This window comes from Hypanus sabinus, chromosome 1 (genome assembly GCF_030144855.1).
Source record: "Hypanus sabinus isolate sHypSab1 chromosome 1, sHypSab1.hap1, whole genome shotgun sequence".
In the NCBI taxonomy this organism is placed as follows: Eukaryota; Metazoa; Chordata; class Chondrichthyes; order Myliobatiformes; family Dasyatidae; genus Hypanus; species Hypanus sabinus.
The window spans coordinates 203,986,811-204,013,634 of record NC_082706.1 but is presented as its reverse complement, the minus strand read 5'-3'; the positions used below and the strand labels follow the sequence as shown (position 1 = coordinate 204,013,634).

General features: G+C 44.4%; 1 protein-coding gene across 2 annotated transcripts in view; it reads right to left on the bottom strand.

The window, feature by feature from the left end:
* Window positions 1-12,018: 12,018 nt before the first annotated feature.
* Window positions 12,019-26,824, bottom strand: part of LOC132402003 (transcriptional activator GLI3-like) — a 760,747-nt gene continuing 745,941 nt past the window's right edge. For both annotated transcript variants that reach the window (XM_059984438.1, XM_059984448.1), the window contains 2 exons: window positions 22,859-23,186; window positions 12,019-15,771 (listed from right to left, as the gene is read on the bottom strand). In XM_059984438.1, coding sequence (XP_059840421.1) covers window positions 13,454-15,771; window positions 22,859-23,186 — 2,646 coding nt within the window. In that variant the 3' untranslated portion in view covers window positions 12,019-13,453. The remainder of the gene's footprint in view (window positions 15,772-22,858; window positions 23,187-26,824) is intronic.

The window sequence follows — 26,824 nt, the reverse complement described above, 5'->3', positions numbered from 1 at the left end:
TTGCTTTAAGAACTGTTTAAGCTGCCGCACAGCAGCTGATTTCCAGTTACGTTAGTGATTTGTTTACTTTTGGGGGGTTTGTTTTCAGTGTTTAATAAATGTGTTGTTTGTTATAAAAACTCCTGCCTGACCCTTGCCTAGCTCATATTTATTGTTGCCTGAATCCGTAACAGCAGATGATACGAAGATTGGTGGAGGGGCAGGTAGTGTTGAGTAAACAGGTAGGATGCAGAAAGACTTAGACAGATCAGTAGAATGGGAAAGAGAGTGACACTGGCTCCCTGCATCTTTTCTGCTCCCATGTCTTCTTGTCTAATCTCCCTCCAGCAGCTGCCTCCAACCTTCACAATCCCTCCCTCTACCTAGCTGGCTCCATCTATTTCACTGTCCTTCACTCTTTTTCCTTCCCTCTCCATTTACCTTCAACGATCATTCACCTGAGACTGTCTCCCAGCACCACCCTTAGTCCCCTTGCCTACCTGTCATCTAACACCCCCCCCCCCCACACCTTCAGACCATCTCACCACTCCCCTTCCACTCTCTGCACTGGCCAACTCCCTTCTCAGTCCTCATTCTGGATCGTGCTTTGGTGGGGATTTAATTTAGAAAAACAGCTCGGTAACAGGCCCTCCTGGCTCAACAAGCCAGCACCACCTGATTACATCCATATGACCAATTAACCTACTGGCCCGTACACCTTTGGGGTGTGGCAGGCAACCGGGTCACCCAGAGGAAATCCACATGCTCGCGGGGAGAACGTACAAACTCCTTGCAGCCTGCGGCGATCCCTGTGATAGTGTTACACTAACCGCTGTACTACTGCGATGGAGGCACCTCCATCAAAGCAGATGTAGGAGGCGACTGTGTCAGTGCTTTCATCAATGCTGCCAGTACCAATCAAATGTATTACAATCAGCTCAATCTCATGATATCTCTTAGTATCTCGGACCATGTGTTTACCACATTATTCGTCGGCTTCACTGCTTTCAGATTTCACCTATATAAGACCAGAAGGCATAGAAGCAGAATTAGGCCATTCAGCCCATCGAGTCTGCTCCACCATTCCACGATGGCTGATTTATTATCCCTCTCAACCCTATTCTGCTGTCTTTTCCCTGTAACCTTTGACACTCTGATTAATCAAGAACTTGCCAACTTCTGCTTTAAATGTACCCAATGATTTGACCTCCACAGCATTTGGAGGAATAAATTCCACAGAATATCTGCCCTATGGCAAAGGAAATTCCTCCTTATCTCTGTTCTAAAGTGATGTCCTATTCTGAGACTGAGCCCTCTGGTCCTAGACTCCCCCGCTGTAGGATACATCCTCTCCACATCCATTTGATCTAGACCAATGTTTCCCAAGCTTTTTTTAGTCCAACTGTAATACCTTGCCAATGGCCCTCTTGGGCACAATAGATTCTATGGCGCCCCCATTGTGTAAAAACATGTCTACCATATGCTAACCCAGGAAAAATAATTCGCTTTGAACTTTTATTTGCCTTTAAACCTAGCTTACTCAGTACCTGTGCACTGTACTGCAGCTTTGATATTAATGTGATCCTTGAGCTCGATGGTTTTTAGCAAGTGTTGAAATAGCTGGTTCAAGTTGTGACAGCAGAAGCCTTAAGTCCCCACGTGCAACAATGTCCAAGCAGTTTCTGTCTTTGAGTATATGGTTCTCTGCACTGAAGCCTCTTTCAACAAGGTAGGAGGATGGAAATGCAATGAAGAGCGGTTTGGCTGGTCTCCAAACACCGGGAAACTTCATATGACAGCGTAGCCACATACCACAAAAGCTGACATTTTTGAAAAGCATTTTTTGCTGCTTCATCATTCTGAATTTCAATTATTTCTTCTTGCAAGCCCTCTTCCTGTTCTTCCACCTTGCAAAGAAATGGGTTAATTACCCAGTCCAGAATTTCTTTGAATTGATTCTGAAAATCTTTCTTCGGTGAGTACAGGCGTAAACAGTAGTCTTGCAAATCACCATCTGTGAAAGAGAATGCCATATTTTCCATGCAGGGCAACTGCAAGAGTTAGGTACAACTCTTAAAGATAGCGGAGTCAAGGGATATGAGGAGAGGGCAGGAACAGGGTACTGACTGTGTAAGATCAGCCATGATCACAGTGAATGGCGGTGCTGGCTTGAAGGGCCGAATGGCCTACTCCAGCACCTATTGTCTATTGTCTGAGAGAACTTTCTACTCCCAATGTTTTGCTTATATATTTCCAATTTTCCATTAAAAGTGGACACTGGACTTTTTGCCTGGATTAAATTGAAATTCACACCCTACAGTTGCTTATTTAGAATGTTCATTTTGTCATACAGATCAGCTAGGTATGCCAGATCTCCATGGAGAAGTTCTACCTTCTTCCCAAGCTCTTGTCAACTTCGAGCAAAAATTCAACCACAGTGTCAAGAAGATCAAAGGAACATTTTAAGCAGCAGCCTTTTGACAACCAACACACTTCAGTGTGAAGAAGCAAGTGTTCAAACTCTTCATTGTCATCTTGGCATAACTGGTGAAATATTCTGCTATTTAATAGATGAGCTTTAATTTTGTTGATAGCAGGTATTACAAGAGTCATGCTTGAAGAAAGTAGCTGGCTGAAGTTTTTGGCTGCAAGAAGTTGTTGATGAATTACACAATGGATTGCAAACAGACTTGGAATTTCTTTTTTCATAAATGTCACTAAACCAGCATGGTGACCTATCATATATGGTGCTCCATCTGTTTGACAAGAAATTACGTTCCTAATCAGTCCTGTCCTGTAATCCAGTCCTGCCGAAGGGGCTCGGCCCAAAACGTTGACTGTATACTTTTCCATAGATGCTGGCTCACCTGCTGAGTTCCTCCAGCGTTTTGCACGGATTTCCAGCACCTGCAGATTTCCACTTGTTTATGTTCCTCAATATACATTTGGAGCTTCTTGTAGATTGATTTTCTCCATTGATATTTGTTTAACTTTTTACAAAGAGAATCTCTTCATAAACTTTTCCATTTTTGATAAACCGTACTTTAGCAATGCCTCATTGTCTCGCACAGTTGACTCATCCAGTTGTATATCAAATTCTGTTTTATTTTGTAGCTCTGTGCAGTTGACTTGTTTTCACTCATTTCACCAATATGATAGGCTACAGAGTTATTACTCAGAGGAATTGATTTTAAAATACTGGTATCCATTTGAGAACACTGATACAACAAGATGCTGTACTTCTGATACAGCAGGCATTATTAATCTTTCACCAGTTGACTGACATTTTCCACACTTTGCTGTCATTTTGGAAATGTTATAAGAAGCAGAGACTACTATCAAGGTTATTTTTAGCTTTCTTTGCAAATGACCCAAGTGTGCAACGCTTTTCAAATGCTTCTTTCATCTTTTGGAACTGAGTAATACCATAAGTAGCTTTCTCAGGCTGTCTTTTACAGAAGTGTTCCTGCAATCTCGATAGTTTCACGGCTTCATTAGTGATGCACCATCAATAACTCACACTGAGACGTAAGGCGAGATATCGGCTTTTATTGACTGAAGAAGGAACCAGCAGTGAGTGACCATCATATTACATCCTGGAGAATGAGGCAGAGGATCAGACCTCGATCGCCTTTATACAGGGGCCTGTGGGAGGAGCCACAGGAGCAGTCAGCAGGGGGCGTGTCCAGACAGGCACATAGTTCACCACAATTAGACAACACACTCTTGCAAATAAGACACATGGAGTGTCACTGATCTGAAGGGAACAGGATAAAACCATACTCCAGGTACGTAACATTGTTTTGACACACTTTCTGTGGTTTCTGTTTCTTAGCAGGATTAGAATTCGAGGCGTCACCACCATCAGACTCGGAGATCATGCTGTATGTATTTATCCATCATTAACAGGGTTAAATTAAAATAAAAAATTAATACAATCTGGGAATCCTTATTGGATGTTGACAATGGCAGCAACTTGACATGGATGGAATGATGATAGCGGCATACAAAGGAACAGCGAGGTGAAGAAGATCACAACAGCAAAAATTACGTTGACGAGGATTCGGATTGGAACTTGAATGTTGTTTGGGAGAGAACTGGTATTTGGCAAGCTACCTTTAACTGTTCCAGTTAGCACAATTGACAAAACATGTAATGTCTCAGACTCCTCAAGGGTGTTCTTAACCACAGCTATGAAGCCAAGGTTGTTTTGAACACCTCGAGGAATTCTCGGGGTCAGTAGGTTCACTGATTGGCTCTACTTCACCGTTTGGTTCTGATCAGCACTGAATCATTGCGTGATCTGTTTTCCATAGATCTCTAGAGAAAGGTAAGAGGGTGTACTTGACTTACCGACTGTTAAGTTGCATGAATTCATTCCATGCTGCAAGTCAAGGGGAACTTTTGGCCACGATGGTTAATAAGTTAAGCACCCCCAATATTTGGTTGGTAAGGTTGGCTGAGGTTGCCAAGTTTCAGACACTTTGTGACTATGAATGCTCTCTGCCTGCAGAACTATGGTTCTTCTTTGTGATTTTTATAAAGGACCTGGATGAGGAAGTGGAGGGATGGGTTAGTAAATTTTCTGATGTCACAAAGTTAGGGGTGTTGGAGGGTTGTCAGAGGTTACAGTGGGACATTGATAGGATGCAAAACTGGGCTGAGAATTGGCAGATGGAGTTCAACCCAGATAAGTGTGAAGTGGTTCATTTTGGTAGGTCAAATATGATGGCAGAATATAGTATTAATTGTAAGACTTTTGGCAGTGTGGAAGATCAGAGGGGTCTTGGGTTCCGAGTCCATAATGACACTCAAAGCAGCTGCACAGGTTGACTTTGTGGTTAAGGAGGCATCCGGTGCATTGGCCTTCATCAACCATGGGACTGAGTTTAAGAGGCGAGAGATAATGTTACTGCAATATAGGACTCTGGTCAGACACCACTTGGAGTACTGTGCTCAGTTCTGGTCACCCAACAACAGGAAGGATGTGGGAACTATAGAAAGGGTGCAGAGGAGATTTACAAGGATGCTGCCTGGATTGGGGAGCAAGCCTTATGAGAATAGGTTGAGTAAACTCAGACTTTTCTCCTTGGAGAGGTGGAGGATGAGAGGTGACCTGATAGAGGTGTATAAGATGATGAGAGGCATTGATCGTGTGGATAGTCAGAAGCTCTTTTCCAGGGCCAAAATGGCTGTCGCGAGAGAGCACAGTTTTACAGTGATTGGAAGTAGGTACAGAGGAGATGTCAGGTAAGATTTTACACAGGGAATGGTGAGTGTGTGGACTGGGCTGCCGGCGGTGGAGGTGGATACAATAGGGTCTTTGAGGAGACTCCTGGATAGGTACATGGAGCTTAGAAAAACAGAGGGCTATGGGTAACCCTAGGTAATTTATGTTCGGCTAGCATTGTGGGTCGAAGGGCCTGTATTGTGCTGCAGTTTTTCCATGTTTCCTGTATTCCAATGCCTCATCTTTATTTTTTGGAAGTGCCTGCTCTAACGGTCAGTCAGGTCTTGTGCCTCAAGTTAGGGTGCCGCTTATCGCCCTCCCAAAGAATCTTAAACACCCCCTGATGACTTCCATCTCCCTAATGCCCCTTAGGACATGTAACTGACCCCTTGGGGGGGGGGTGGTACCATCCTGTTGGGAATTACTGATCTAGACCCTTCAATATCCAGTACCCTCTGACCCCCCCCCCATCCTTCTAAAGTCGATTGAGTGCAGGAGCACAATGTAATATTAGCGTTGAAATCCGTCACTCCAGATTTGTTACTCTGGATTCCAACATCATCACTGGACTGTGATGAATAACATTTCAATATTCAGTAAGTTTCAATGACATCACCCTTCATTATTCGAAACTCCAGTGAGAACAGCAGGGATGAAATAATTCGTATCATTGCCAGAGTGTCCTTGGGTGGGGGGTGTGGGGTGGTAGGGGCGTGGTGTTGTTAGTCGGACTGTTGCATGGTCCAGAACATTCCATCTGATTTTTTTTTACAGTTCTGCTGACCAACCATTGGTCTGAGCAGGTAAGTTTTACAGAGCCTGAAAACTGCACGGCACTTTAAACACTTTTTTGTCAATATGCATACTATTAATATTTAGAAGGAAATTGAAAAATCAGACTTCTGGTTTTATTTATTAACCAAAGGTGTAATGAAGTACAGTACAACAAAGAAAATCTTCCATGTTACATAAACTTTTAAACTTAGACCATGTCAGTGTTCAGCAAGCTGGCAGTTTCTTAACCATGAACTGCCGACTTCCATCCTGTGCTTATTGTTGCAATTTTTAAGTGTTGTAACTTGAAACACTGACAATGTAAATGTAAAAAAAAAACTCTAAAATGTTTCAAAGTAAAGTTTACGATACATTTTTATTTTAGAAAATTCTTGAATTGTGTTGATTAGCACAATTAATTACAGGGTAGTTCACAATTAACATAGATTTCAAAATTATATTAGCATAATTCCAAAGTTATATTAACATAATTTCAAAATGATTTTAACATTATATAAAAGAAAACTCCAGCTGTGTGGTAACAAAGGCTATGTGCGTGGAAGTGTTTCAGTTACAGTGTGGCCTTGCACCTGCACAGCTTAGGGGGAACAGTGGTCCAGAATGTTAACTACTTTAGCAGCACTCTTGTAATAATTTAGGTATGTGTTATGCATTCTCTACCATCCTAAATTGTTATGCTACCATTTTCAGGGAGCTGGAAACTTGCACATGAGGAGGGTAGTGAGAATGCGGAACGAGCTGCTCGTGGGAGTGGTGGATGTGGGCTTGAGAGAAATTCGGATAGGTGGATGGATGGTGTATGGAGGTGCTATGGTCCGTTTGCACATCGATGGGACGAGGCAGGTCAATATTTCGGTATGGACTAGATGGGCCGAAGTGCCTGTTACTGTGCTGTAATGTTGTATGACTTTGACTGACAGCTGTAGTACTGAAGGTAACTGCAGACAGTAGTGAAACCTGGGATGAACTGCCAAGGGAAGTTGGTGAGTTGGGCACAAGTTCAAAGTAACTTTATTATCAAAGTACATATGTCATCATATACAAACCTGAGATCATTTTCTTGCAGGCATTCACAGTAGAGATGAGAAACACAACAGAAACAATGAAAGACCGTACCCAACAGGACATATAATAACCAATATGCAAAAACAGAGCGATATGGGAATACAGGTCCATAATTCCTTGAAAGTGGTGTCACAGGTAGAGAGAGTCTTCACAAATCAACATATTGAGTAGAGATGGGATCTTGTGTTGAAATTGTGCAGGACATCGGTGAGGCCTGATAAGGAGTATTGTGAGCAGTTTTGGTCGCCTACCTACAGGAAAGATAACAGTAAAATTGAAAAAAATGCAGAGAAAATTTACAAGATTGTTGCCGGGACTTAACGACCTGAATCACAAGGGAAGGTTGAATAGGTTGGGACTTGTATTCACTGGGTGTAGGAGAATGAGATTTGATTCCCCTAGCTTTCTTGCTGAATGCAAAATTATGAGGGACAAAATGCAAGCACTGAGGTTGGCTGAGACTCAAGATACAGGGTTAAGGGTGAGAGGTGAAACATTTAAGGGAAATCTGAGGGGGATCTTTTCTCACTCCAAGGACAGTGAGTGTGGAACGATCTGCCAGTAGAATTGGTGGATGTGGGTTCGACTTCAGTGCTTAAGCAGGGTTTGAATAGGTACATGGATGGCAGGGGTATGGAGGGCTCTGGTGCTGGTCGATGGGACTACACAGAATGAGTTAGCATGGACTAAATGGGCTGAAGGGCCTGTTTCTGTGCCGTCAGGCTCTCTACAGTAAGTACAGTTCAGAAATGTTCATTTGGAATTGCCTATGAATCCACACTGATCCATTGATCTTTCCCTGGATACCCTGTTTGGGGTACTCATTAAAATCTCCTGGATTCCATTTTGCCGTGTCCTCTTGTCGCCCTCTGGAGTGTTTGCTCCATAAAGTGTGGTATCAGAGTAACTGCGAAGCTGAGTCTTACAAAAAGGCAAGTCAGAGCACGTTGGTTAAGTAGCAAATCAAAGCATAAGTTGTAGGCAGAAGCACAAAATGAGGGCAATCTGTGGTAATATTTACTCTGCTTGTCATTTAGCAATACAGCGTGGAGTTGGCCCTTCGAGCCATGCTGTCCCAGCACCCCCCCCCCCAACAAACCCAATTAACGCTAACTTGATCACAGCCAATTTACAATGACCATGAGTAATGCTCAGTACGTCTTTGGCCTGTGGGAGGGAACTGGAGGAGCCAAAGAGAACACATTCATTCCACGGAGAGGATGCACGGGGGTTCCTCACAGAACTCCAGAACGCCCGTTGCTGTAAAAGCGGCTAACCTTTCTTATTAACGTCTCTTACGCTGATGTTCATGCTGTCAGCAATCACATGTAAATCCAAGTTGGGATTATTTCGGACATCACACGCAGTGCTGGAGGAACTCAGCAGGTCAGGCAGCATCTATGGAAAGCATTGGGTCCTGATAATGGATCTGAGCTCAAAACATCACCTCTTTACTCATCTCCGTTGATGCTGCCTGTCTGTTTTACGTTGGATTTCCTGCAGAATCTTATGTGTTGATTATTTTAGGCTTCACTGATATCTTGAAAATATTTCAAATGAGATGTAGAGAAAAATAAAAGGTTTCATCTTTCTTGTGTGTTGTGTTCCAATCTCTATTTTATTTACTGGACAGTTAATCCCATAGCATTGTTTTCTTTCAGTAATATGCCATTGAAAATCTCTTATCTTCCCAAGTGCAGCTCCTCAGACCAAGAAAGGTGGCCAGTGTTTTAATAAATGTGTGAGTGTGAGGGGGGGGAAAGCTGGTCTTGCTACTGTTGTTTCGTTACTTGTTGTGTTCTGTGTGGATGCTGTACTTGGATGATCCCCACATATTGCTCATTGATCTGAAGACGTTTCTTGCTTTGCTGAGCCTGCACTGGAGTTTTCTTTCATCCCACCATCCTGCCGAACGATGCTGCCTGTGCTGGGCAAGGCAATGTTATATGCCTTGACAGGAGGAGAATACTCAACACGGAGTCTCCTCAATGTAGTCTTTTTTTTCCTGTAAATGCTGCTCCACTTCTCAAAAGCACTGTTTAATTTTATTTTGATCATCTTTATTTCCAATCCAAAGCCGAGCGGATGTAAGGATGATAGAAATAAAATTAAGCAGTGCTTTTGAAAACTGGACAGACATTTACAGGAAAATAATTTGCAGGGACCCGAACAATGGTCTTAATGGGGTTGATCTGCCGTAGATCTATTGGGCTAAATGGTCTCTTTCGCTACCAAAAAAATGCAGTAACTATTGTTGGTAGAAAATCAGATGGTGATGAGGAGGTGAGGCAGATCAGATGGCTGATTGGTGTTGCAATAGTAATCCTGATCTCAACGTCAGCAAGATCGAAGAATCGATTTGTGGACTTTGGGAAGGGGAAGACGGGAGAACACACAGCAGTCCTCATCAAGGGATCAGCAGTGGGAAGAGTGAGCCACTTCATGTTCCTCGGCATCAACATCTCACAGGATCTATGCCGGGCAATCACCAGAGGCCTCGTTTTGCCAGGAGCTTGAGGAGACTTGGTCTGTCACTGAAGACTGACAGATTTCTACTGCCGTATGATGGAGAGCTTTCCGACTGGTTGCATCACTGCTTGGTATGGAAGTTGCGATACACAGGATTGAAAAAAGCTGCAAAGGGTCGTGGATTCTGCCAGGTTCCATTAGGGGCACAGACCCCCAACCCCCCATCATCAAGGTCATCTCGAGAAGGCAGATCCACACCACATGGACATGCCCTCTTCTTGTTACTACCATGGGAGCATGGTCATGGAAAGACCGTGATCGTCCACATCATATGACACGGCATATAAAGATGACGATGATATTATTGTGCTCATTGAGCCTGAGTAACAATTATTTTGTTCTCCTTCACACTTGTACTGGAAATAACATTAAACAAACTTGAATCTTGAATAAACCCTGGATGGGTTCATGATCTGTATTAGCGAAAGACTGAAAAAAACATTTTGTGATACAATGGCATGGGTTTGATGTACAGCACTAACATGCTAACTCCCTCAACGTCTCTTCTGCAATAATAGCATCAACACAAGAAAAGTGCAGAAGAATCTTTAAGGAACTTTAATGCAATAGCTTGCATTAATGCATAACCGTTCCAGTCCTCAGACTGGCTGCTGACACATTACAACCAATGGAATAATAATAACCAAAGGTTCATAAGAACGGTTCTGGCAATGAAAGTGTTGATGGCTCTGGGCCTGTACTCACTGGAGTTTAGAAGAATGAAGGGGGAATTAAGAACTTAAAAGTACTGCAGGTCTACCTCATCAGTGAGTTGCTCGCTGGCGGAGAAACTGCAGGAGTTGGACTTGGTGTGGATGGTGATGCTGCCTGCATCGGAGAAGTGTTTGTGCTTGGAGGCGGCATGCAGTCTAATAGCAAGTGATTGTCTTAGTCGCTTTGCTTGTGATCTCAAGACTGCTGGACACCGGTAATGCGGAATGCTGCGAGTCACTGGTGAGGCAGCAGGAGAGTTGCGTGGCCCGTTGTAGCAAGGACAGGGACTCAAGCCGTGGTGTCATCTGCTTGCAGTGTCCAGGAGAGTCAGTGCTGGAAGCAGTGTGGTGTGGCACCAAGGCTGGTGCCGGTGCTGCCCTCCAGTGGTCGCTCAGTGGAACATCCGCTGTATTGAGTTTGCAGACTGCTGTAACATTCATGGACTCAGGAACTTGGACCATACTTTTTGTGTGTGTGTGTGACTGTATATTTCTGCTATCTTATATGTGCTATATCTGCTTTGTGCTGTGTATGACTGTTGGCACTGTGTTTTGTACCTTGGCCCCAGAGTAATGCAGTTTCGTTTGGCTGTATTCATGTTTGGTTGAATGACAATTAAGCTTGAAGTTGAATTCCATTGAAACCTATTAAATATCGAAAGGCCCAGACAAAGTGGATGTGGACAGGATGTTTTGTATAGTAGGGTGTTCAGGACAAGAGGGCACGACTTCAGAATAGAAAGACATCCCTTTAGAACAGAGATGAAGAGAAATTTCTTTAGCCAGAGGGTGGTGAATCTGTGGAATTCATTACCACAGACAGATGTGGAGGCCAATTCATTGGGTATATTTAAAGCTGGGTTGATAGGTTGTTGATTAGTAAGGCTTCAGTGGCTTTGGGGACCAGGTTGGAGAATAGGGTTAAGAGGAATAAGCCATGATGGAATGGCGGAGCAGAATAGCCAGCCTGTGTTCCCATGTCTTATAGGACATCGAAGTGCAGTACCTGGTCAGTTGTAGGGGGGGGGGGAAGGGTTAGATTGACCTTAGAGGACTATTATATCAAAAACTTTAAGTTTTTTTTGCCCCAGGCAGTTAATCTGATCACTCATTCGAGTTAGCACCCCCCAACCCCCTCTTATTGAATACCTTGGTCACTGCACTGTAAACACTTTAATCCACCCCCTGTAACAGGGGTTCCCAATCCTTTTTATACAATGGACCCCTACCATTAACTGAGGGGTCTATGAACCCAGGCTGGGAACCTTGTTCAATAATGTTTTAAATACATACTAGTATTTATGCATTATGCATTTTTTAGTTTATCCCCCTACTTTAACCTGTAACTTATTTTTATAGATTTCTTTATTCTTTAGAATTTTCAAATGTATTTTTTGTTGCGTGGCACGCCAACAGTCCACAGCAAATAAAGTTGATCCTTGATCCTGCAATAGCTTACAAGTTTGGCATGTTAGGGGCCGATGGCCTGTACTGTGCTGCAATGTTCTATGTTCTCTGTTTAACAAGAAAATATCTTCTGATGTCAAAATCTAATCTAATCATTTACTCCTAACCAGCCCATTTTTAAGTTATTAATATGAAAACTCATTCTTCGCTGTAGAAACCTCATTTTCCTGTGTTTTCAAAGTGGAACTCAAAACTAAAAGTTTCTGCTTACAAAAGACAACTTAGCAAAAAAAATAAGAATGACAGGTTTATTAAAATTGTACAAACTTTTTTGTTCCTTTTTTTGCACAACAGCTAAGTATTTTCCAAAGCGAAAGATGTTTACGTACACGGCTACAGGATTGGATTTTTGTGAAAGGCATGTCCACAACTTCTTGGTGGAGCTTAGAGAGTCAACACCAGTGAAGTTCAGAATGGCCTTTCTATTTCTACGTGAAGGTATTTACATTAACGGGATTACATTTTGTTAACGCTTTCACCAAAAAAAATCTAAAAAATACTGGAAAGTATTGAAGGTACAGTGTGTATTTTACAAGATGAACTACAATGGTGAAGATATTTAAATCAGTTAAACAATAAGCTTTAATGCACAATTCCTAAACTGCCTGTGAGATCTCAAACAGGAAATATTAAATGGAGTGCTAACTGCTTAACATCAAGCACAACTATCAAGTCAAAATTTTGGCAGTATTGTTGGTCCCGATGTGTAAAACTGACACAAAAATAAGGCACATACCTTATAAACATTCAGCAAATAACATGCCGCTTTTTTGTAAAGCACAACCAATATGTTCTACTATGCTATCCTAGAAATGATCATGTCTACTTTAGAATGCATACAGTGCTAAAGAGCCAAACAAACTCTAAAATAAATGTTCTAAAACTAGTACTGGTCTCCATATGGCTTTCCTGACAAAAAAAAACAACATAACAAAAAAAGACCAAAAACAATAAAAATGTTCCATTCAACAGTCAGTAAAAAATACTCAAGCATTCTGGCTGCAATGCCTTCACATCTCCTTTAACACTTCCCGTAGGTCAACAAAACAGGATATATCAACCTTAAGACCTACCTGAGTCAAAGACTTCACTTGGCTTCGACTGAGAAGCCAAACCTATTTGTCAATAGCAACGCACACACACACACAGACACAGAGTGCTGGAGGAACTCAGCAGGTCAGGCAGCATCCGTGGAAATGAACAAACAGTTTCAGGGCGAGGCCTTCTTCAGAACTGGATATTTGTCAATAGTTTCACAAAGACGTTCACTCATTTAAAAAAAAAATACCCTAAAGTGAAATGTCTTCCTGTGAAAATGTTGACATCGGACAAATTACACTAAAATTGTGGTCATTACAACAATTACAAGAAACAGTGCTTATGTTTGGCCTCATTTAATGTTCTAAGCATGCATATTAAACATGTACCTTAGCTCTTCATTCAGTAAACAGAGCGATAAACAAATTCTAACTTAAAATACTGATGCTGTTCAATTTTTAAAAATGTCAGCGGAAGACACTTTCTCCCAAGCACGGTGTACGGGGACACCTGGATTCATACACCTTTAATCCCGTATCAGGAGTTCAATGGAACCCATCCCTCAGTTAGGATGGAATAGTTAAAACGTACATAGGTGGCTAAAGGAGAGAAAACACCCTGCCCGTTATCTGGATGGTTACGGCATAACCGTTAAGAATTTGCTTTCTTCTGCAAGTGACGTCAGCAAGGAGCTCATGTCACCAATGGCCATGTTTGTGGTGTTCACGGGCATGCTATGGAACGTGAGAGATGTGCGCGGGGTATTGAGGCGGCAAGAAGTCTGGGAGAGATTCTGCAGAATGCTGGGACTCAGTGCTCCTGAAATTAAGCTCCCATGGTCTTCGTCATCTAGGATTGCGTCAAAATCGATCTGTACAGTGTCTAGGTGGCTGACGTCCATGGTGCTCGTTACTTGATTGGAACCCGGAGAGAGCAGCTCCGAAGACTTGGCATGGCCGGCCGGCTGCAGTGGGCAGTTTGCCTCCTGAGCTGTGAATGCGACGCTCTGCGGTTTGAAGGGAGAGTTCTGATCATAACCTTGCCGGCCGTAATGCTGCAGATGGGAGCAGGGGTTGTTCAGCAGCTGCGGTTGTTCCTGCGTCTCGGTCTTAACGCCGGCCATCCTGTACAGCTGGTTAATGTCGCCGGGATGGGGGAGCACTCGATTTGTGGGCAGGCCTGGCTGCTTGCCGGCATTGTAACTTGTAAACGTTTGGTGACCCTTTCCTGCATTTGGTCCAAACTGCTGATTCCCCGGATTATGGGGACTGTGCGGCCCCAGGAATACAGCAGCTTGAGGTGGCTGGCTGCCAAATCCTCGGCTGCCCGGATCACCGGCGCTTGCCTGGGCGGAGCCATTCATGCCGCGGAAACGCGGCCCTTCCGTTACTGGCTGGCAGGCCACCTGCTGACACTGGGTGAAATTCTGCACCGTTGTGTTTCTGCTTTGAGCCCCAGAGGTCACCTTTGCGGCCTGATGCCGCGCGGCCAGTGAGGGGTACGTGGGCGCCTCCTGACCGTGACCGATCTGCAAGCTGTCTGACTCTATCTCGGGGTTCGGTAGGTTGGCAGCGTAAGGGAACTCTCCAGATGCAGCAAGCAACATCTGCCCGTTCAGGTTTTGGCTGTGCTGGTGCCCTTTGCCTGTTTGGGAGCTCGCAATCTTCATGTTCCGTTGGGCTCCCCACGGAGTTATCTCCATGCACTGTTGGAAGCTATTCGGCTGGGACGCGAACGCGTTCTGCTGAGCGGCCGAGAGGCTCTGTGGAGGATTCGCCGCGCTGGCAAAGACTCCGGGCGCACGACTCTGCTGCAGGCTTCCCGCGGCCCGATGCCTGTACTTCTGCTTCTGAGGCGGCAGGTCGACGCTCCCCGAGCTGACCTCATTCCACTGAATGGGTAGATCGTCCTTACTTGGCTCCGGGTTCACCTGCGGGCTGTGGAACTGCTGGGCGGCGGTCTGAACCTGGTCGAAGGAAGACGCGCCGGCCATGCGGTCTTGCGGCCTATCGCCGGACGGCACGTTCGGCAGGTGCTCAAAGATGTCCATGCTTGGCACACTCATTTCATTCCGGAGCTGGCTGCCAGCCTTACTTTGCGAGCTGATGTACTGAACCACGTCATCCGGCAGGAAATCCTCATCAAGGTGGCTGTAGGCCTCTTGAAGAACGTTCTCACTGATACTGGGTGGGCAAGGGGAGTAGGCATTGCGGTGGAGGCTCCCATCTGAGCGAGTGTAGTTCTGAAGGCTGAAGTTGCGTCGTTCTGTCGTGGGTGGAGCTGGGGCAGGATTAACGTTATTGAGACTGTTATAGCGGTGCACGGGGAGTGCCGGGAACGGTTCAGCCACACCTCTCACAGGATCGCTGGCTCTTCGTATCCCATTGCCCGGCACGTCGTTGGGCAGCAGGGGCCTCCTGCTGAACCCATTAGATGTCCCGTCGCTGCACCTCCGGGAGGTGTTTATTTGAGGCAGGGGGAATATCTCCGTGTCCCGGCAGTCGCCCAGCAGCGCCATCCGCGCCCTCAGGCTCATGCGCTCCATGTTGGGCAGGGGGGTGGGTGGAGGGCCGCCCGTGGCCGCGGCGTACTTGGCCTTCAGGCGGTAGTGCTGCACCGGAGTCAGGCTCAGCAGCCCAGGCAGGCTGCCACATTGGCTGGCCTCGCTGGACCGCCTGGAGGCGTCCGTCGAAATGGGGTCGTAGGAATCCGTCACGCTGGGGTTGCTCAGCCGGCCTTCCGCCTGGGACACCTCGCTGGATCTCCTGCTTGAGAGGTACGGTGAAATGCCGGAGGACCTGCGGCTGCTCATGTAGGCAGAGCTGATGGTACTGGTGGTGCTGTCTCGCCTCTCCATCGCCTTACTGAGCGTCATGACGTCTGAGTTCGGCAGTTCATTCCGACTTGGCAGGATAGTCATGGATCCTCCATCGGTTGAGCTGTGCAGCTGAGAGCCTGCGTTCAAACGGAAAACTCAATTAGCAATTAGAACAGGAAACTATTTTACATTTAATCTCAGCAAGAGAGAGACTTCAAAGTACAGTTAGAAGGTGTAAAGATTTGCTTTTTTTTCTGTCACATGGACTTTGAAATATATGGTGATACGCATTTTTCGCATCAATCGAATCAGCGGAGATTGTGCCCGGGGAACTCTGCATGCCACACCATGCTTCTGGCAAGATTAGCTTTCTTTGTCCTATGTACATTGAAATGCATCGTTTGCAGCAAATTAAATCGGTGAGGATGTACTGGGGCAGCCCGCAAGTGTTGCCATGCTTCTCGCACCAAGATAACATTGCTACAACTTACTCTAAGACCATAAGACATAGGCCAAATGGTTTGATTCAGGTCTGCTCTGCCATTTCATCATGGCTGGTCAATTTTCCCTCTTAGCCCCAATCTCCTGCCTTCTCCCTGTAACCTTCATGCCCCGCCTATTCAAGAATCTATCAACCTCGGCCTTAAACGTATCCAGTGGCTTGGCAATGAATTCCACAAATTCATCACTCTCTGGCAAAAGAATTTCCTCCTCGTCTCCGTTCTAAAAGGATGCTCCTCTATTCTGAGGCTGTGTCCTATGGTCTTAGACTCTCCCACCATAGGAAACATCCTCTCCACATCCACTCTGTTGAGGCCTTTCACCATTCCATAGGTTACTAACCCTACCTATACGTCTTTGGAATCTGGAAGGAAACCACTACACCCGGAGGAAACCCACATGGTAACGGGGAGAACATACAAACTCCAAGTCAGCGGTGGGAATTGAACCAAGATCTCGTTCCAGCAGTTCAATATCCACTCTCATCTCTGTTACTCTTTCTATATTTGAATACATTTTGGTATTCTCTTTTATACTATTGGCTAGCTTACCTTCATATTTCATCTTCTAAAAGCTTCCCAATCCTCTACCTTCCTCCTAACATTTGCTATATTATATACCCTCTCTTTAGTTTTTATGCTGTCTTTGACTTCCCTTGTCAGTCAGGGTTGCCTCATCCTCCCCTTACAATACTTCTGCATCTTTGGGATGTATCTATTTCTACACCTTCTGAATTTCCCCTGGAAACTCCATCCATCACTGTTCTGCTGACATCCCTGCTAGTGTTCCCTTCCAATCAACTTTGGCCAGCTCCTCACTCATGCCTCTGCAATTCCCTTTACTCCACTGTAATATAGCTGACTTTATCTTCTTCCCCTCAAACTGCAGGGTGAATTCTATCATATTTTGACAGAATTATCATATTTTGATCACTGCCTCATAAAGATTCCTTTTTCTAATCAAATCTGGGCCATTGCACAACACTCAATCCAGAATTGATGTTCCCCTCATTGACTCAACCACAAGCTGCTCTAAAAATCCACCTCGTAGGCATTCTACAAATTCCGTCTCTTGGAATCCAGCACCAACCGAATTTTCCTAATCTACCTGCACACTGAAATTCTCCATAATTATTGCAACAGTAGTCTTTTCACATGCCTTTTCTATTTCCCATTGTCATTTGTACTCTACATCCTGGCTACTGTTCGGAGACCTGTATATAACTCCTGTCAGGGTCCTTTTACCCTTGAAGTTTCTTAACTCTACCCACAAGGATTCTACATCTTCTGATCCTATGTCATCTCTTTCTAAGGATTTAATTTCATTTTTTACCAACAGAAACAGCCTAACCCTTGCTGCCTTACCTGCCTGTCCTTTCGAAACAATGTGTGTCCTTGGATATTAAGCTCCCAATTATAACCTTCATTCAGCCACAATTCAGTGATACCCACAAAGTTATAAATGCCAGTTTCGAACTGTGCTACAAGATCATCTACCTTAGTCTGTATACTGTGTGCATTCAAATTCAATACCTTCAGGCCTGCATTCATCACCCTTTTTGATTTTGACCCCTTGTTGCACTTTAACTCATTCCACTGACTTCAATCTAGCCCTGTCATCCATCTGTCCTTCCTCACAGAGTCACTACACAAAATGCATCTGCTTGTATACCAAGAGCCCCATCCTCAGTCTTATCACTTGGTTCCCATCCCCCTGCCAAATTAGTTTAAACCCTCTATGAAGAGTCATAGGTCTAGAGTGCTACAGCACAGAAATAGGCTCTTCGGCCCATCTAGTCCATGTTGAATTTTATTCTGCCTTATCTCATTGACCTGCACCTGGACCATAGCCCTCCATACCCCTCCCATCCATGTACCTATCCAAACTTCTCTTAAATGTTCCAATCCAACCTGCGTCCACCACTTCCTCTGGCAGTTCGTTCCACACTCGCACCACACTCTGAGTGAAGGAAGTTTCCCCTCAGCTTCCTCAAAATTATTTCACCTTTCACCCTTAACCCATGATCTTTAGTTCAAGTTCATCAGCACTCTGCACCAACTACATCGTAATGAGAGAACTTACAAATGGCTTCCTCACAGGTGGAATACTTTACCTGTACAACAGTATTTTTCTCAGTAAGACTTTATAACTCTTCTTCCAGTCACCAAAGTTAGCACTTACACAATTGTAAGTGGCAAGGCAACCTGCCAAGTTTTAATAAATCCAGAGTGAAAATCTACAGATGTGCTGGGAAGAAAACCATTGCATCTGTAGATGTGAATTTCCCACTATTCAGGATATTTACACAGACAGATGCGTAAAAAGGGTCCAAAGGATCACTGGAGACCCCAGTCACCCCAACTACAATCTATTCCAGCTGCTACCATCCGGGAAACGGTACCGCAGCATAAAAGCCAGGGCCAACGGGCCATCAGACTGATTAATTCATGGTGACACAGCATGTTATGTTGACTGTCCTGTTGTCCATACTATTTATTATAAATTACTACAAGTTGCACATTTAGACAGAGGCATAACTAAGATTTTTATTCCTAATGTATATGAAGGATGTAGGTAATAAAGTCATTTCAATTCAATTCAACAACAGAGTGCTGCAGGGACTCAGCAAGTCAGACACAGACTTGTCTGTGAGAGGAATAAACAGTCAACGTTTTGGGCCAAAACCTTTCATCAAGACTGGAAAGGCAGGGGAAAGAAACCAGAATAACAAGGTGGGGCTGGGGGAGGAGTACAAGCTGGCAGGTGATAGGTGAGACCAGGTGAGGGGGAAGGTGGTTGGCTGGGGGAGGGGGGATGAAGTGAGAATCTGGGATGTGACAGGTGAGAGCAGGTGAGGGGGAAGGTGGTTGGCTGGGGGAGGGGGATGAAGTGAGAATCTGGGATGTGATAGATGAGAGCAGGTGAGGGGGAAGGTGGTTGGCTGGGGGAGGGGGGATGAAGTGAGAATCTGGGATGTGATAGATGAGACCAGGTGAGGGGGAAGGTGGTTGGCTGGGGGAGGGGGGTTGAAGTGAGAATCTGGGATGTGATAGATGAGAGCAGGTGAGGGGGAAGGTGGTTGGCTGGGGGAGGGGGGTTGAAGTGAGAATCTGGGAGGTGACAGGTGAGACCAGGTGAGGGGGAAGGTGGTTGGCTGGGGGAGGAGGGATGAAGTGAGAATCTGGGATGTGACAGGTGAGAGCAGGTGAGGGGGAAGGTGGTTGGCTGGGGGAGGGGGGTTGAAGTGAGAATCTGGGAGGTGACAGGTGAGACCAGGTGAGGGGGAAGGTGGTTGGCTGGGGGAGGGGGGTTGAAGTGAGAATCTGGGAGGTGATTGGTGGAAAAGTTGAAGGGCTGAAGAAGGACTCTGATAGGAGAGGACATTGGACCATGGGAGAAAGGGAAAGAGGAGGGGAAATAGAGGGAGGTGATGGGAAGGTGAGGAGAAGGGGGAAGACGGGAATGGAAAAAGAGAGATGGGTGAAGGGAGGGGAATTACCAGAAGTTAGAGAAGTGGATGATCTTGCCATTGGGTTGGAGGATGTCCAATCTGTTTAATGATGTGCGCCTGTTCATGAGGGATGAGTCAGAAACAATTTTGAAAACTCACTGAGCTGCATCATTGTCTGGAATTATGCAGCCATCTACTTTGCTGTTCCAGACCATGATTTGGGAAGTCACCAAATTTCTACAGGTGTACCGTGCAGAGCATTTCGATCGGCTGCCTCACAGGAACTAACTGAGGATCGGAAACAGCTGAAGATAGTCATAAACTCAACCAGCTCCATCACGGGCACAACCCCCCGCACCATGAAGGGCATCTTCAGGAGGTGCTGGCTCAAGAAGGCAGCATCCACCACCCAGGACATGCCCTCTCCTCATTACTATCGTCAGGGAGGAGGGACAGGAGCTTGAAGACACACACTCACATTTTAGAAACAGCTTCTTCCCCTCCGCCATCAGAGTGCTGAACAGACAATGAACTCAAGAACACAACCTCACTACTTTGTTGTCTTTTTGCATGACTTAGATTGTGATGACTAGAATACAAAAGCAAGGATGTGATGCACCATCAATAACTCACACTGAGACGTAAGGCGAGATATCGGCTTTTATTGACTGGAAGAAGGAACCAGGAGTGAGTGTCTATCATACAATGTCTTGGAGACTGAGGCCGAGCATCAGGCCGCAGATCTCCTTTATACAGGGGCCTGTGGGAGGAGCCACAGGAGCAGTCAGCAGGGGCGTGTCCCGACAGGCACATAGTTCACCACAGGATGTAATGCTGAAGCACTGGTGAGGCCTCACTTGGAGTACTGTGAACAGTTCTGGGCCCCTTATCTGAGGCTTCAAAGGAGATTCACAGGAATTATTCCAGGAATGAATTCTGGGTTTATCATATGTGGAGTGATTGATGGTTCTGGGCTGTACTGGTTGGAATTTAGAAGAATGGAGGCGGGGGCGGGGAGAATCTTCTTAAACTCCATCGAATGTTGAAAGGGCTCGATAGAGTGGATGTGGAGAGGACCTTCCTATAGTGTGGGAGTCTAGGATCAAAGGGCACAGCCTCTGAATAGAATGGAGATGAGAAGGAATTTCTTTAGCCAAGAGGGTGGTGAATCTGTGGAATTTCTTGCTGTGGAGGCCAAGTCATTGAGTGTATTTAAGATGGAGGTTGATAGGATGTCAGAGCATGAAGATATGGGGAGAAGACAGGAAATGGGGTTGAGAGGGATAATAAATCAGCCATCAGTGGTGGAGCAGACTTGATGGGCTGAATGGCCCCAATGCCTTATGGTCTGATTTAGTTTTTATTGTAACTTATAGTAATCTTTATGTATTGCACTGTAATTGCTGCCACAAAACCACAAATTTCACGACACATGTCGGTAATAAAAAACCTGATTGTGAGCCCAGGGAGTGGGTTTTCTTTACAATGTAATTGCTATCAGTTAAAAATTGCCAAAAGTACAGTATGTCATTGATATAAGCTCTGTCTGTGGACCTCACGAATTCCAAAGCACTTGGTGCCATATTCTGACATTCCTTTATTATTGTTCATTTTAGATTTTAAAATATGATATGAAATTCAAATCAAATGTGTAATTATTTCCCAGAAGCTTCTCTTTTCAAGAAAACAATGTCTTCCTCTCCCTGCCTCGAGCTGTTTTAATTTGAAACTTAATTAAACACCCCGTGATTATAGTCAGATATGCCATTTATCTCTGCATGTATAAGGAATAATTCAGTGCAGTGTCTTAAGGAACATTTGGGAAGCACGGTAGTGTAGTGGTTAGAGCAACGCTTTATAGCACCAGTTACCCAGGTTCAATTCCTGCCACTGCCTGTAAGGTACTTTCTCCCCGTAATCATGTGGGTTTCCTCCGCACGTTCTGGTTTGCTCCCACATTCCAAAGATATATGGTAAGTACGTTTATTGGTCACAAGGGTGTAAGAGGGCAGTGGGGTGTTGTTGGGCAGAAAGGGCTTGTTGCTGTCCTGTGTCTCTAAATAAGGGTGGCGGGGTAGAGATACGTCCCTATCAAAGGAGGTGTAGGCACTCCTTCCCTCCGCTACCCTGCAGTCACCCTTGGGCAAGGTGACCACCCGATCAGGGTTATGTGAAGCCATGGGAGCAGGTGGTGGGTGGTTGTATGAGCAGCCGGTGCATATCACATGTCCTGCTTATGTGACCGCTGACACCAGGCAGACAATCTCTGAAGTGTATTGATAATGTCTGGGGTTACCCATCTTGTAAAGACACTGCCCACGAGAAGGCAATGGCAAACCACGTCTGCAGAAAAATTTGCCAAGAACTATGATGGTCATGGAAAGACCAGTGATCATCTACATCATATGACATGGCACATAATGAACAAACAATCTCTAAATAAATTTAGGGGCATAATTTTAAGGTGATTAGAGGAAAGTATATCGGAGGCATTTTTTACACAAAGAGTGGTAGGTGTGTGGAATTCCCTGCCAGGGGTGGTGGTAGAGACAAATACATTAGGGGCATTTACGAAACTTTTATACAGGCACATGAATGATAGTAAATTGGAGGGCTCTGTTGGAGAGACGAGTTAGATTAACCATAAGACATATTAACAGAATTAGACCATTTGGCCCATCGAGTCTGCTTTGCCATTCCATTTTTTATTATCCCCCTCAACCCTATTCTCTTGACTTGTCCCCATAACTTTTGATGACCCTACTAATCAAGAACTTATCAAGCTCCACCTCAAAGGATTTGACCTCCACAGCCATCTATGGCAATGAATTCCAAAGATCCATCATCTTCTAGAGAAAAAAAAACCCTTTACATCTCTGTTCTAAATGGATGTTTCTCTATTTGGAGGTTGTGCCCTCTGGTCCTAGACTCACTCACTTTACAAAATATCCTCTTCACACCCGCTATATTTAGTTCTTTCAATATTCAATTTCAGTGCAATTCCCCTTCATTCTTCTAATCTCCAGAGTACAGGTCCAGTGTCATCAAATGCTCCTCATACATTAACTCTTTTATCCCCCGAAATAATTCTTATGAAGCTCCCCTAGACTCCCTCCAAAGCCAGCAGATCGTTTCTTAGATAAGGGGCCTTAATCTTCAGGTATGTTAAAAGTTTTGTACAACACCATAGGCCCAAGAGCCTAACTGCGCGGTTTACATTCTATGTTCTAAAGTAAACATATTTATTGCAAACCCTTGAGTCTTTTCCTTACCATTTCCTGGAAGGGGAGGCAATGTGATGTTTTTGGTAGCTGGCACAGTGTTGACTCGGGGAAGGAATCCATTGACTTGTTTCAACCTCTCCATCTTTAGCTGCTCCATCCACCTGGTCCCTGTCAAATTCCTTCGGGCCTGCAGGCCCAATGCTGTGGTTGCTGTGGATACTGTAGAGTCCATGATTGGTGCCTCATCAGTGGCACTGAGATCTCCCACACTGCCTCCGCTATTCAGATTAAGCTCGATCCCACTGTTGGAGTGGGCGCTGAAGGGGGACGGTTCACTGCTGCACGAAGACTGACCACCAGGGCTTGGCTGAGATGTCTGTGAAGGGGCAGGGAAAGAAGCGATTGAGTTCCCTGAACTTACACGCGTGAGTGGGTTCAATTAGATCATCAAAGCATCACGACATTAAACATCAGAGCGGAATTGTGGACAACTTCACCCACCACAACACTTAACTGGTCACTGAATGCAACCCTTGGACTCATGTTCATGGACTTTACAACTTAATGTTTGTTTGGTCGTCTAATTGATTGATTGACTTAATTATTTATCTACCAATTTATCCATTTATCTGTCTATCTATCTGTACATCTATCTATCGAGCTATCGTCTATTTATGTCTAACTATCTATCCATCTATCATCTGTCTATCTACCTATCATCTATCTATCTGTCTATCATCTGTCTGTCTATCCATGTACATCTATCTATCAAGCTATCATCTATTTATCTATCTATCCATCTATCATCTACCTATCGTCTATCTATTTATCTGTCTGTCTATCTATCTATCTTTCATCGGCCCATCTATCTATTTATCTAGCTATCTGTCACTCTGTCTATTTATTTATTTATCCATTCATTCATTTATTCATTATTTGCTCAGCTTGCCTGCTTTTACACATTGGCTGTTAGTCTTGCTAGCTTTTCATTGATTCATTGTACTTCTTTGTTCTACTGTGAATGCCTGCAAGAAAATGAATCTCCAGGTAGTGTTTGGTGATGCATATGTACTTTGATAATAAATTTACTTTCAACTCTTTGAACTTTGAAATTCTCCTGTTAACAAGTTCTGCGGATCTATAAACAGGAACAGTGTGAACTCCCTCTTTGGTGGCTTCAGAGTTTTGTACAATCTGAAAGAAATCACAACATCACAAACCTGCCACAACTGGACGCCTGCAAGTCTGACACACAGAAAGGTGCCAGAAAAAGCCCGTCCACCCTACTCGTAGACTGTCTGCCTCACTCCCGTTGGGAGGAGGCTATGTAGCATAAATGCCTGGACCAGCAGACCCAAAAACAGTTACTTCCCCCAACTCGTCAGGCTGATCAACACCTCCATCCAATAACCCACCCTTCTGTTCCCCACCACCACTACATCCACACCACAGAGTGTCACTTCACGTAAATACAATCAGTCTGTAGATACAACAGTCACTTGTACATTGTGTTCTGTAGGATTGCTTTTATAATTACAGAACTGTACAAAATTCTTGGGCACATATATAGCTAGGGTGCCTAAATTTTTTGCACAGTACTGTAGTAATTTTATATATTGGGCTGAACAGCTGCCACAGAGATTAATTTCATGACATATGTGAGTGATGATAAACCTGATTCTGAAATGGGTCTCTATTGTGGACCGAGACCGGGAAGGGGGCAGGGAGAGGGTAGTTCATGGTTGGGAAAGGGGGAAGGGAGAGGGGAGGGAGCGGGAAGCACCAGAGAGACATTCTGTAATGATCAATAAACCAATTGTTTGGAATCAAGTGACCTTGCCTGGTGTCTCAGGGCTGGGTGTGTCTGCACCCACCCCACCCCTGCCCCCGGCACTCCTTCTCTGCCACCTGTCCCACACCCCTCCCATAGCACTCCACCCTCACCATTCCCAATATCCTTTGCTCTTTCCAGATTTACATATATGTTCTCTGTTCCACAACGACAAATACAGTATTGTGCAAAAGTCTTCGGCAACCGAACTACATGCATATGCCTAAGAATTTTGCAGAGTACCGCAGATTTAGTGTGCTTTATTCCATGTCCATACTTTAATCTCTAACTTTATTTTTTATTTAATTCTTTGTTCTTTATCATTGTTGAATGCTTTTTCTTGTATGTCCATCAAAAAACCACAACAAATTCCTAATACGTGTAAGTGAATAAAGTTGAGCTTTGAAATGAAATTTTAAAATTCCATAAATGCACAGCTGGATAACTTAAAGTCATAATAAAACCAAGTCGGTCAGTTAATGGGAGAAGGGTTCAGGCATTAAAATCTCACCTTATTACCCACTGTCCTTAGGAAGACAGAACAAGAAAGCACCAGACAGTAATGTCAGCAAGTTAGTGAAAACAAGAAAGAGAACAGTTACTTTCTGTTAGTAGCACTTACATATAGGACAGAGTTAATCAAAATAACTGATCAGTAAATGTCACTTGCAAACAAGAAAAACAAGAAATCTCAAATAAAAAATTGACAAAAATCCTTTAGAATGTGTTAATAATCTGCAGAATGCATTATATTTCAGACTCATGATAAATATTACCAATGCCTGCTCTGGGTTTATTCCAAACCATTTCTGAAAGGTTAATCATCTACACATCACTGAATTCTTTACAGAGAGGCTCATGAGAACCAGTAATAAGCTGTCAGATGAATTGTTCAAGATGGGGACAACTGCAGCATCTAAGCATTTGGCTAGGTGCATGGAGGGATATGGGCTGAACACAGGCAACTGGGACTAGCAAGGAAAATGCAGTGGGCAGCATGAAGCAGTTGGGCCAAAGGGCCTGGTTCTGTGAGACTCTATGAAGGTACCTTTGTCCTTTTGTTAATTGTTCCCAGACAGGAGCTCTGTCAAACTTGATCTTTCAGATACCAAATACATATTTTTAGATCCTTTTGGGTTCTGAAAACTATTCCCAAATCTCATCTCCCCATGTGACTTTGGAATTTCCCTGTGACTGTGGCAACCTCTCTGTTAGTGGGACTTTTGAGTACTCAGTGGGTCAGTATGTTAGCGGAGCAGTTAGCATCACACAGAGAGTGGTGGGTGCATGCAATGCCCTACCAGAGGCAATGGTGGAGGAAGACACAATAGGGGCATTTAAAAATCTTTTAGATGGGCACTTGGATGATAGAAAAATGGAGGGTTTCATCAGAGGAAAGGGCTAGGTTGGTCATAAGTGGAGGTTAATTGGTCGGCACAACAATGTGGGCTGAAGGGCCTGTACTGTGCTGTAATGTTCTATGTTCTAATTTATTTATAAAGGGTCTGGGCTGTATGCCACTGCTGTCTGTAAGGAGTTTGTACGTTCTCCCCATGACCGTGTAGGTTTCCTCCTACATTTCAAAGATGTACGAGTTAGTAGGTTAATTGGTCACATGGGTGTAATTGGGCAGGATGGCCTGTTCCAACATCTCCTCTAGTTTTTTTTACAGCTGTGTGGACTAACCATTGCTCTGAATAGGAAACTTTTACACCGCACGGCATTTTAAATGCTTTTTTTTGTAGATGGCGTTGGCGTTCAGTGGGCAAGAGGTTTATTAACATTAAGCTACCGACTTGCAATCTGTGCTTATTGATACAATTTGTATCTTGAAACACTGACAATGTAAATATGTTGATGCTCTAAAATGTTTCAAAGTGAAGGTTGCGGTACGTTGATTATTTAGAAAATTTATGGATTATATTCATCAATAATTAATTACAGGGTATTTCACAATTACATTAGTATAGATTTCAAAATTATATTCACATAATTTCAAAATGATACTAAGATTATATAAAAGAAAATTCTAGCTATGTGGCATCAAAGGCTGTGTACTTTAGTTACTGCGCAGCTGAGCACCCACGCAGCTGAGAGCGAACAGGCACCCCCCCCCCCGGCTCAGAGGGAACAGGCACCCCCCCCCCACCCCCCCGGCTCAGAGGGAACAGGCACCCGCCCGG